The sequence below is a fragment of the Ranitomeya imitator genome, chromosome 1, assembly GCF_032444005.1.
Source record: "Ranitomeya imitator isolate aRanImi1 chromosome 1, aRanImi1.pri, whole genome shotgun sequence".
NCBI lineage: Eukaryota > Metazoa > Chordata > Amphibia > Anura > Dendrobatidae > Ranitomeya > Ranitomeya imitator.
The window spans coordinates 207,359,668-207,372,117 of NC_091282.1; the positions used below are offsets into that span (position 1 = coordinate 207,359,668).

A 12,450-nucleotide genomic window follows, 5' to 3' on the forward strand; every position below is an offset into this window, starting at 1 on the left:
GCCCCGGATCCAAGATGGCCGCGGATCCGTGTCCTGCAGGGAGGGAGGTGGCTTCACATCGCCGCGTCCGTAACGGCCCGACCTATAAAACTGGCCCACTAGTTAACCCCTTCAGTAAACACCGTAAGAAAAAGAGGCAAAAAACAACGCTTTATCATACCGCCGAACAAAAAGTGGAATAACACGCCATACAGCATCATCAGCAAAAAAGTTATAGTCCTGAGAATAAAGCGATGCAAAAATAATTATTTTTTCTATAAAATAGTTTTTATCGTATAAAAGCGCCAAAACATAAAAAAATTATATAAATGAGGTGTCGCTGTAATCGTACTGACCCAAAGAATAAAACTGCTTTATCAATTTTACCAAACGCGGAACGGTATAAACGCCTCCCCCAAAAGAAATTCATGAATAGCTGGTTTTTGGTCATTCTGCCTCACAAAAATCGGAATAAAAAGCGATCAAAAAATGTCATTTGCCCGAAAATGTTACCAATAACAACGTCAACTCGTCCCGCAAAAAACAAGACCTCACATGACTCTGTGGACCAAAATATGGAAAAATTATAGCTCTCAAAATGTGGTAACGCAAAAAATATTTTTTGCAATAAAAAGCGTCTTTCAGTGTGTGACGGCTGCCAATCATAAAAATCCGCTAAAAAACTCGCTATAAAAGTAAATCAAACCCCCCTTCATCACCCCCTTTGTTAGGGAAAAATTAAAAAAATTTATTTGTTTCCATTTTCGGGCTAGGGTTAGGGCTAGGGCTACAGTTTGGGTTGGGGCTAAAGTTACAGTTAGGGTTTAGATTACATTTACAGTTGGGATTAGGGTTAGGGGTGTGTCAGGGTTAGAGGTGTGGTTAGGGTTACCGTTGGAATTAGGGTTAGTGGTGTGTTTGGATTAGGGTTTCAGTTATAATTGGGGGGTTTCCACTGTTTAGGCATATCAGGGGCTCTCCAAACGCGACATGGCGTCCGATCTCAATTCCAGCCAATTCTGCGTTGAAAAAGTAAATTAGTGCTCCTTCCCTTCCGAGCTCTCCCGTGTGCCCAAACAGGGGTTTACCCCAACATATGGGGTATCGGCGTACTCAGGACAAATAGGACAACTACTGTTGGGGTCCAATTTCTCCTGTTACCCTTGGGAAAATACAAAACTGGGGGCTAAAAAATAATTTTTGTGGGAAAAAAAAGATTTTTTATTTTTACGGCTCTGCGTTATAAACTGTAGTGAAACACTTGGGGGTTCAAAGTTCTCACAACACATCTAGATAAGTTCCCTGGGGGGTCTAGTTTCCAATATGGGGTCACTTGTGTGGGGTTTCTACTGTTTAGGTACATTAGGGGTTCTGCAAACGCAATGTGACGCCTGCAGACCATTCCATCTAAGTCTGCATTCCAAATGGCACTCCTTCCCTTCCGAGCCCTCCCATGCGCCCAAACGGTGGTTCCCCCCAACATATGGGGTATCAGCGTACTCAGGACAAATTGGACAACACCTTTTGGGGTCGAATTTCTCCTCCTCTTACCCTCGGGAAAATACAAAACTGGGGGCTAAAAAATAATTTTTGTGGGAAAAATTTTTGTTTTATTTTTACGGCTCTCCATTATAAACTTCTGTGAAGCCCTTGGTGGGTCAAAGCGCTCACCACACAGATGATAAGTTCCTTAGGGGGTCTACTTTCCAAAATGGTGTCACTTGTGGGGTGTTTCAATGTTTAGGCACATCAGTGGCTCTCCAAACGCAACATGGCGTCCCATCTCAATTCCTGTCAATTTTGCATTGAAAAGTCAAACGGCGCTCCTTCCCTTCCGAGCTCTCCCATCCGCCCAAACAGTGGTCTACCCCCACATATGGGGTATCAGCGTACTCAGGGCAAATTGTACAACAACTTTTGCGGTCCAATTTCTTCTCTTGCCCTTGGAAAAATAAAAAATTGGGGGCGAAAAGATAATTTTTGTGAAAAAATATGATTTTTTATTTTTACGGTTCTACATTATAAACTTCTGTGAAGCACTTGGTGGGTCAAAGTGCTCACCACACCTCTAGATAAGTTCCTTAGGGGGTCTACTTTCCAAAATGGTGTCACTTGTGGGGGGTTTCAATGTTTAGGCACATCAGGGGCTCTCCAAACGAAACATGGCGTCCCATCTCAATTCCAGTCAATTTTGCATTGAAAAGTCAAATGGCGCTCCTTCGCTTCCGAGCTGTGCCATGCGCCCAAACAGTGGTTTACCCCCACATGTGGGGTATTGGCGTACTCAGGACAAATTGTACAACAATGTTTGGGGTCCATTTTCTCCTGTTACCCTTGGTAAAATAAAACAAATTGGAGCTGAATTAAATTTTTTGTGAAAAAAGTTAAATGTTCATTTTTATTTAAACATTCAAAAAATTCCTGTGAAGCACCAGAAGGGTTAATAAACTTCTTGAATGTGGTTTTGAGCACCTTGAGGGGTGCAGTTTTTAGAATGGTGTCACACTTGGGTATTTTCTACATATAGACCCCTCAAAATGACTTCAAATGAGATGTGGTCCCTAAAAAAAAAAATGGTGTTGTAGAAATGAGAAATTGCTGGTCAACTTTTCACCCTTATAACTCCCTAACAAAAAAAAATTTTGGTTCCAAAATTGTGCTGATGTAAAGTAGACATGTGGGAAATGTTACTTATTAAGTATTTTGTGTGACATATCTCTGTGATTTAATTGCATAAAAATTCAAAGTTGGAAAATTGCGAAATTTTCATAATTTTCGCCAAATTTCCATTTTTTTTCACAAATAAATGCAGGTACTATCAAAGAATTTTTACCATTGTCATGAAGTACAATATGTCACGAGAAAACAATGTCAGATTCACTGGGATCCGTTGAAGCGTTCCAGAGTTATAACCTCATAAAGGGACAGTGGTCAGAATTTTAAAAATTGGCCCGGTCATGAACGTGCAAACCACCCTTGGGGGTATAGGGGTTAAAATTCTTAATTGTTAGAAAATCTGTATTAAATTGAAGACACTTTCCCATTACTGAGACAGGAGATGGCAGCGGCTACTGAGGAGCTTCTATTCTGGAGGGAGGAGCTAGAGACAGAGCTCCTCCTCCTATCTACACAGGAAATGAGCCTGTGTAGAAGGAAGGAGAGGAGGAGGAGCTCGGTCCCAAAGCTCCTCCCTCCAGAATAGAAGCTCCTCAGTAGCCGCTGCTATCTCCTGTCTCCGTAATGGGAAAGTGTCTTCACTTAATACAGAATTTCTCAGAATTGAGAATTCTGATAATGACCGATCACTTCTAAAGAAGCAGATTTCCCCGATAACATATATTACAAAGTTGCAAATTGCTACGTGTGCTATTGATTTATGGAATAAAAATGAAAACCGTTACATTATAAACTGAGCGTTCCAAAAAGCAATTCAGAATAAGAAAATGGTTTATCCTCTGTTTTTGATGTACAATGTTTGTTTGTGCCTACATAGTGTGTGTGTGTATAATATGTATATGTATTTATAGTCTGACTTCTCACATGTATATGTCTATGTATACTAGCATCTTTAAACAGGTTGTACCGCTAGGACCCCTCCTTTTCTGGGGTGGCCAACTTGGAGTGATGGTCCCATCTGCACACCATCTATGGTGGTCTGCAGTGATGTCCGTCAGTCTGATAATTGGAGCGGTTGCGCTCATGCGGGATCACTGTGTCTCTTACATGGGGCACTCCAGATCAGCAGGGGCACGATATGAAGGATTTTAAAATCTCTTGTAAAGTTCCATTAGTCTATGTATCATCTATTCTATGTACCTTTTACTGCAACATGCTGGTGTGTTTTGGGGGCACAGTTTGGAGATCAGTTTTTAATCTTTGAGGTGATTTTGCATTGTACGGTTTGTCTTTTTCAGTTGGAAGAAAAAGTTCAGCAAGGAGAACGAGATTTTGAGCAGATCTCTAAAACTATTCGCAAAGAAGTGGGTAGATTTGAGGCAAGTCCATTATTCAGATCCCATGATTTATAGACCGTTTTCTTTATTGATTACGTATGCATTTATGTAACGTACAATTTACAATGAATCCTTTTCTCTTCCCCTGCAGAAAGAACGTGTGAAAGACTTTAAATCTGTTATTATTAAGTATTTAGAATCATTAGTACAAACACAACAGCAGGTAAGTACAAACCGTATAGATTTCATGTATGTAATATTTCTGATCCGAAATCACCATTGGAGAATATAATCTCTGTGGGTGTCCTAATGCTTCAGGATTAGTTTACATGCAGTCATGGCCGAAATTGTTGGCACCCTTGAAATTGTTACAGAAAATGAAGTATTTCTCCCAGAAAATCACTTATACATGTTTTGTTACATACTTTTATTTCCTTTGTATTTATTGGAACAAAACAAAAAAAAACCTAGCACTATCCACAGACAATAGAATGAAATGAAACACTATGGCAGGGGACCTAGAAGAATCCCACTGCTGACATAGAGGCATAAAAAAGGCAATTTGCCAAAATGTACTTGAGCAAGTCAAAATCCTTCTGGGAAAGCTTCTTGTGGACTGATGAGACCAAGATAGAGCTTTATGGTAAAGCACATCATTCTACTGTTTACCAAAAACAGAATGAGGCCTAGAAAGAAAATTGTTGAAGGTATAAGAAGATTGTTGATGTTATAGAAAGCGATTGATTGCAATTATTTATTTCAAAGAGTGTGCACCTAAATATTATTAGGTTTAGGATGCCAACAGTTGTCTGGCCCAGTTTTGGTGTTGTGTAAAATTATGTCCAATTTGACTTTTTTGATATTTTTTTTGTTCCAATGCACACAAAGGAAATAAACATGTGTATAGCAAAGCATGTGTAATTGCAATAATTTTCTGGGAAGAATACTTTATTTTCTGGAAAAAGTTCAAGGGTGCCAACACTCTCGGCCATGACTGTAGGGTAGATGTGAATGTTCACATGTCGATTTACTGCAGATTTCACACTATGAAGGGAAAATGGTGAAATCCCTGGCTCTGGACTTAAAGTCTGCACCCCAGGTCAATTTGAGCACAGTTTGTTTTTATTCTTGCGTGCATGGATGAGAGATGTTAAAATCAATGAGATGTGGATTCTTCATATTTTTCCCCATGGGAATGTCACCCTTAGGTTATGTGCACACAGCACCTTTTTCTCCTTCGCCTCATTGGGGGACACAGGACCATGGGTTATGCTGCTGTCACTAGGAGGCTGACACTAAGCTGAGACAAAAAAGGGTTAGCTCCTCCCCTGCAGTATACACCCTCATGCTGGCATGCAGAGACCCAGTTTAAGCTTAGTGTCCGTAGGAGGCACACTGATTTTTTCTCTCTTTTTTCATCTATTCCGGACGAAGGGGGCGACGGATTCTTCTAAGGTCCGATCTCCCCCGAACCAACAACAGGCGAGCACGGGAGTTTCACCTCACCGTATCCTCTCCTGCGACGTGGGAGCCACTGCCTGAGCTGTCCTTTTTTTGGGCGACGGTTTCTCCCCTAATGGGCCCCGATCTCCCCTTATACAGACGAGCACTGGTGTTCCTACCTCCAGTATCCTCCTCTGCAGCCAGGCCTTTTTATTGCCGGACATCTGCCCTGTCCACCAGGTTCTACCCTCGGCTGTACAGTGGCTTTATCCCAGTGGCGTCCGTGCAGACCACACTGCATCACCAATGTGACTTGTGACTCAGGTGGTGGACGGTTCCTCTCCACCCCCCATGTGGGGTAGGTGGATAGAAGGCTTCCCAACCCCTGCACCGTTCCTATATATGGCACCATGGTTCCCTCTCACCTCCATCTTCAGGGTAAGTGCCCGGTGGGGGGACTGGGGGGGGGGTGTCGCCGGCGGTCAGGAGGGCTCCTCATCCCTGGGCTCCATCTGCAGGCTTTTTGGGCGGTCCCTGTCCCTTTCCGGCGCTCGCGACCGCGCGCCGGGCCGAGGCCGCAAATTTAGTCCCCGGCTTCGGCCTAGCCGCTGGTCGCCGCCGCTAAGCTCCGCCCACTCCAGCCAGTGTCTGTGGCGCCGCCCCCCGCTCCTGGCGCTTCTCACAGCCGCCGAGATTTCTCTTCCTGATCTCGGCGGCCATCTTGGTCCCTCTCCTCAGCGCCGCAGCTCCTGCCTGTCGCATCTCTGGCGCGTCAGTGGCCCACGTGCAGCCGGCTTCCTCCTCTCAGAGTGAACACCCCAGCAGTTCGTCTCTCCTGGATAGCGGGACACAGGACCGGGGTAAGGAGACATCGTTAGCTCCCCTCTGCAGCGCCCTCTCAGTCACTGGTCACCTCTATATAGACCCTGTAATTTTGTCTGCATTAGCATCATGTCGCAGTCAAGGTCTAAAAAATCTTCTAAGGTGCATACAACCTTCTTTTCTGCGTGTACCACCTGCCAGGCCCCTCTTCCCAGGCCTCAAAGCTCTCCCCTCTGCTCTGCCTGCGATGCCCCGTGTGCCCAGGAGCCCTCCACCGCCGCCGACCCTGGAGTACCTAGCCCCCCCCTGTGGGTCGCCTCGCTTTCTCAGTCCGTGGATTTTTTAGCTAACGCCATCAAGTCCATTCAAAATCCTCCCGGGGAACGGGGCAATCCGCTACAGGTGCTAAGGGATCCCTCCATAGCAGGGGAATCGTCGGCCAGCAGGGGCCGCTCGCCTCTTAAAGAGGCACGGTCGTCCAGAAAACGGACCCGTACTACCTCTCCGGAGCGTTCTCCTCGTCACTCAGACTCTGGCAGCTCCACCTCTCGCTCACCCTCTTTGGGGGCTCGAAGCGTTCAGGACTCTGAACATGAGTCTGAAATTTCTTTGGATCCGGAGGCTCCGGAGTTCAGAGCCACGGTTGACTCCCTCATCGTAGCAGTCAATCACGCACTAAAGGTGGATGACGATTCTAATTCCGCTCCGGAACATGCGGTCTCCTTTTCCAGAACCAAGCGTTCTCACAAAGCTTTTGCCTCTCATCCAGCCTTCCTGGACATAGTCAGGCGTCACAGGGAACACCCAGACAAGCGCTTCACGGGTAAGAAGGTCTTGGTTTCCAAGTATCCCTTCTCAGCTGATCTCGTGAAAGACTGGACGGATCCCCCCACGGTAGATCCGCCGGTCTCGCGCCTGGCTTCTAAGACTCTTCTCTCAGTCCCGGAGGGCGCTTCAATTAAGAGTCCCACCGAACGCCAGATAGACTCTCTAGCTCGCTCGGTGTACGAAGCCTCTGGCTCGTCCCTGTCTCCCTCCTTCGCCGCGGCCTGGGTGTCCAAGGCTATGGTTTCCTGGGCGGATGCCCTAGCGAAATCCATTAATGAGCAGGACCTCCCCTCGGAGATGGCGGACCTGGCTAAGCAGCTAGCCATGGCCAGCGATTATGTTATGTTCGCATCTCTCGACGCGGCAAATTGCGCTGCTTCGGCGGCTTCCATCGCTATTAGAAGGGCCCTTTGGCTCAGAGATTGGCGCGCAGACTCTTCCTCTAAAAAATCCCTGATTTCTCTCCCTTTTCAAAGCGGGCGTCTTTTCGGCGAAAAGCTTGACCAGCTTATTTCCGACGCCACAGGGGGAAAGAGCAAGTTTCTTCCCCAACAGAGGCCCAAGGCGGCTTTCCAGCGCCAGCCTTACTTTCGTTTTCGGCCTTTTCGTACCAACTCTGCCTGGTCCAATCCCTCTGGCCTTCCCAGATCGGACCGCTCCGCCCGCGCAGACAGAGACGTTCGTCCATCCTTCAGACCTAATCCCTCCTGGCGCGGGAAACCGAGGCAGCCCCGAACCAGAGGTTCCAGACCTCCCAGATTCCCTTCTCAATGACTCGGGAACAGCGCCAGTCGATCCCAGAAGAGTAGGCGGTCGTCTACTCCTTTTTCAACAAGCCTGGCTCTCCGTCGTTCACGACGAATGGGTCAGAGATCTGGTATCGTCTGGCTACAAGATAGAGTTCTCCTCTCCCCCTCCCACTCGGTTCTTCCCCTCTCGTCTTCCCAGTTCGGGAGCTCAGTCTCGCGCCCTTCTTTGCGCCATCCACTCCCTCCGCCAGAGCGGGGTCATCGTGCCGGTCCCGGAACACGAGAGGTTCAGAGGCTTCTACTCAAACCTCTTCGTGGTGCCAAAGAAGGACGGGACCGTTCGTCCCATTTTGGATCTGAAGCTTCTGAACAGGTGCGTGAGAGTCCGGCACTTCAGGATGGAATCGCTCAGATCAGTCATCTCCTCCATGGAAAGAGGGGAATTTTTGGCCTCGATAGACATCAAGGATGCCTATCTTCACATCCCGATCTTCCCGCCTCATCAGAGATTCCTTCGCTTTGCCATTCGAGAGGACCATTTTCAGTTCACAGCCTTGCCCTTCGGTCTCGCCACGGCGCCCAGGGTGTTCACCAAGGTCATGGCGGCTGTCATGGCCATTCTTCACTCTCGAGGAGTCGTCGTATTACCTTACTTAGACGATCTCCTCATAAAGGGCCCGTCGTTTCAGGCCTGCGAGTCAAGCGTCCACATTACCCTGGATTCGCTTTCTCGCCTGGGCTGGCTGATCAACTTAGACAAGTCATCTCCCGTTCCTTCCCGTCGGATCTCCTTTCTGGGAATGATCCTGGACACTTCAAGGGGGCTGGTTTTGCTTCCTCGGTCCTAGGTCCAAGCGCTCCAGCAGGGAGTCCGTACACTCTGCCATCCTCGCCCGCGAACCATTCGGTTCGCCATGAAGATCCTGGGAAAGATGGTTGCGGCAATCGAAGCTGTTCCCTTCGCTCAACTCCATCTCCGCCCCTTACAACAGGCTCTGCTGGACAACTGGGACAGGAGTCTCTTTTCTCTCGACCTCCCTTGTCCCCTGTCTCCTCGGGTCAGACATTCTCTCATTTGGTGGACCCTGGGACCATCTCTTCTCCAGGGGAAGTCCTTCCTCCCGTTCCGCTGGTTAGTGGTAACCACCGACGCCAGTCTTCTTGGCTGGGGGGCGGTGTTTCTTCACCACTCGGCCCAGGGTCGTTGGACTGCTCGGGAATCCAGCCTCCCCATCAACATTCTGGAGATTCGTGCTATCAGACTTGCTCTGATTCACTTCCACGCTCTGCTTGCGGGTCACCCAATAAGAGTCCAATCGGACAACGTCACGGCGGTGGCTTACATCAACCACCAGGGGGGTACCCGCAGCAGGGCGGCGATGAGGGAAGTCTCTCTCATCCTTCGTTGGGCCGAGACCAACCACTCCATCATCTCGGCGGTGCACATTCCGGGAGTCGAGAACTGGGCAGCGGACTTCCTGAGCCGCCAGGGCCTTGCCTCGGGGGAATGGGAACTTCACCCAGAAGTTTTTCACCAGATCTGTCTTCGCTGGGGGACCCCGGACGTGGATCTGATGGCATCCAGATGGAACGCCAAGGTCCACAACTTCATCGCTCGATCTCGGGATCCCCAGGCCATTGGAGTGGACGCGCTAATTTCTCCGTGGCATCATTTTCAACTCCCATACGTGTTTCCTCCTCTTCCCTTACTGCCGAAGGTCATCCGAAAGATCAGGACGGAGGGAGGACCGGTCATTCTGGTCGCCCCAGACTGGCCTCGTCGCGCTTGGTACGCGGAGCTCGTTCAGCTCGTAGCCGACGTCCCCTTGCGGTTGCCAGACCGCCCAGACCTACTTCGCCAAGGACCGATCTACCATCAGAGCTCAGGGGCCCTACGTTTGACGGCGTGGCTGTTGAAACCTGGATTCTAGCTCGTGCTGGTTTCTCTCAGCAGGTCATTCCTACCATGCTAAGTGCTCGCAAGGCGTCCTCTGCCTCTATCTACCACCGCGTCTGGAAGACCTTCTTTTCTTGGTGCAGGCTCCGAGGGCTCCCTCCGCTCAGCTTCTCCATCCCTTGTATCCTGAATTTCCTTCAGTCCGGTCTGGATTCCGGTTTGGCCCTGAGCTCTCTTAAAGGTCAGATCTCAGCCTTATCCGTGCTGTTCCAGCGTAGGATCGCCACCAACCTTCAGGTCAAGACTTTCATTCAGGGAGTCTCCCATGTTGTTCCTCCTTACAGGATGCCTTTGGAGACCTGGGATCTCAATTTGGTCCTGGGGGCTCTCCAGGAACCGCCGTTCGAACCCCTTCAAGACGTTCCGCTCTCTGTTCTCTCTTGGAAGGTTGCCTTCCTGGTAGCGGTGACGTCCATCAGAAGGGTTTCAGAGCTCGCCGCTCTATCCTGTCGGGCACCTTTCCTTGCCTTTCATCAGGACAAGGTAGTCCTACGTCCTTCTCCCGCGTTTCTTCCAAAGGTGGTCTCATCTTTCCACCTTAACGAGGACATCATCCTTCCCTCCTTTTGTCCGCAGCCTAAACATAGGGTCGAGAAGGCTCTCCATACTCTGGACGTGGTACGGGCTCTCAGGAGGTACATTTCCAGAACGGCACACTTCAGAAAATCGGACGCCCTTTTCGTGCTCCCGGAGGGTCACAGAAAGGGTTTGGCGGCGTCTAAATCCACGATAGCTAGATGGATCCGATCTGCTATCCAGGAATCCTATCGGGTCAGGGGCAGTCCTATCCCGGCGGGGATTAGAGCTCACTCCACTCGGTCGATGGGTGCTTCCTGGGCCATCCGGCACCAGGCATCAGCGGAGCAGGTTTGCAAGGCCGCAACGTGGTCCAGCCTGCATACCTTCACAAAGCATTACAATGTGCATATCCAATCCTCTGCGGACGCGGCCCTTGGCAGGCGTATCCTGCAGGCGGCCGTTGCGCATTGGTAGTCAGATGGTACATGAAGTTACGTGGTTGTATTGTTTCCCTCCCAGGGACTGCTTTGGGACGTCCCATGGTCCTGTGTCCCCCAATGAGGCGAAGGAGAAATAGGGATTTTTGTGTGTACTCACCGTAAAATCCTTTTCTCCGAGCCACTCATTGGGGGACACAGCACCCACCCTGGTAGCCTTACGGCTAGTTATCTTTTTTAGTCTTTGACTGTTGTTTGACATGTTATGTTCCAATGTTTTTTGATATATTGTTCTCATTATCCTACTGCTTTTGCACTTAACTGGGTCTCTGCATGCCAGCATGAGGGTGTATACTGCAGGGGAGGAGCTAACCCTTTTTTGTCTCAGCTTAGTGTCAGCCTCCTAGTGACAGCAGCATAACCCATGGTCCTGTGTCCCCCAATGAGTGGCTCGGAGAAAAGGATTTTACGGTGAGTACACACAAAAATCCCTATTTCATGCAGATGTCACCTGGAACCCACCTGAAAAAGCACTAAATAAACCGCCAGAAATAATGAACCTATACACAACAAAGCAGAAACAACCTGTGTACATGTTCCCTCTTTTATTACTGCTTTTAACTGCCTCAGGCTTTGATGGCTGTACCTATGTTATTGCCGCATTGCAGTAAAGTGTTTTTAACTGTTTATTTCCTTTTCCTTCTAGCTTATAAAGTATTGGGAAGCATTTCTACCTGAAGCCAAAGCCATAGCCTAGAATGCCGACTTCTCCCCATTCAGATCATCGACCGACAGTCACCGCATTCCACAATGAAATTGTGTTTCAAATCAAAGAAAATATCAAGATAAACCACTCTATATTTTATTAACATGTGGCTTCTTTTTATATACTATTGCTTTTTAATAAGAGTGCTGCATGTCCTGACCCATTCCAATGGACTGTGGCATGATATTCTGCAATATTTTGCTGAATTGAACACTAATGTGTCTTACTATTTTGCATTTATGAAGTGCAGACGAAAGCAAGAAAGTTTTATTTTGAAGTATTTTCTTTGAAAAATCAGTTCCGTCAAATGATATTTACCTTCTCTTTACGAAGCAAATTATTGTTGCATTTCTAAGTGTTCACTTACACATTCCTGTACAGATATGATTTTGTGATTATAATAAAGGTATATTCCTTGTGAGCTGCTCACCTCTTCGGCGCCTGTTAGATCGGTACTGCTTTGCAGTGATGTTATTGTAAATGAGTTATGTTCTTGTGTAGAAAACGCACATCGGTCTGCATGGTTATTAACCATGTCATGTTTATCTGCTCTTTACAAAATTAACAAGCCGAGTGTAACGTAAAATGCTTTTCCTCTTTCAGAATTGAGTCCTCAGTGGTTGATACCTTTTAATGGCTAACTGATGTTACCATCTTTTCAGTTAGCCATTAAAAGGTATCAACCACTGAGGACTCTCAATTCTAAATATTTTTCTATCTACTGGCTAACACGGTGCCAAGATATATTTCTTTCCTCTTTCAGTAATTTAGACCCCAAACGTTGTAAAATACAGAAAATATCAAACTGAATAGGTCCTTGCCCTCCCCGAGTCCAGCAATGCTTGGTATTGGTGTTTTGGCTACAGCGGTGACATGACATCGACAGTGCCTCACCACTGTAGGCAATCGCTAAGCTCAGCTGCTGTGCCGAGGTAGACTTCATGAGCCGCTGTGCTTGGTGATTTCCTAGAGTAGTGATGTGTGCTGTCAATGTGAT

The 12,450-nt window shown here is 47.8% G+C and overlaps 1 protein-coding gene across 1 annotated transcript in view; it reads left to right on the forward strand.

The window, feature by feature from the left end:
• The window catches only part of SNX2 (sorting nexin 2), an 88,910-nt gene extending 77,036 nt beyond the window's left edge, over positions 1-11,874 (forward strand). Inside the window, exons 13-15 of the mRNA XM_069753567.1 lie at positions 3,894-3,974; positions 4,084-4,155; positions 11,394-11,874. Coding sequence (XP_069609668.1) covers positions 3,894-3,974; positions 4,084-4,155; positions 11,394-11,444 — 204 coding nt within the window. The 3' untranslated portion in view covers positions 11,445-11,874. The remainder of the gene's footprint in view (positions 1-3,893; positions 3,975-4,083; positions 4,156-11,393) is intronic.
• Positions 11,875-12,450: the final 576 nt, after the last annotated feature.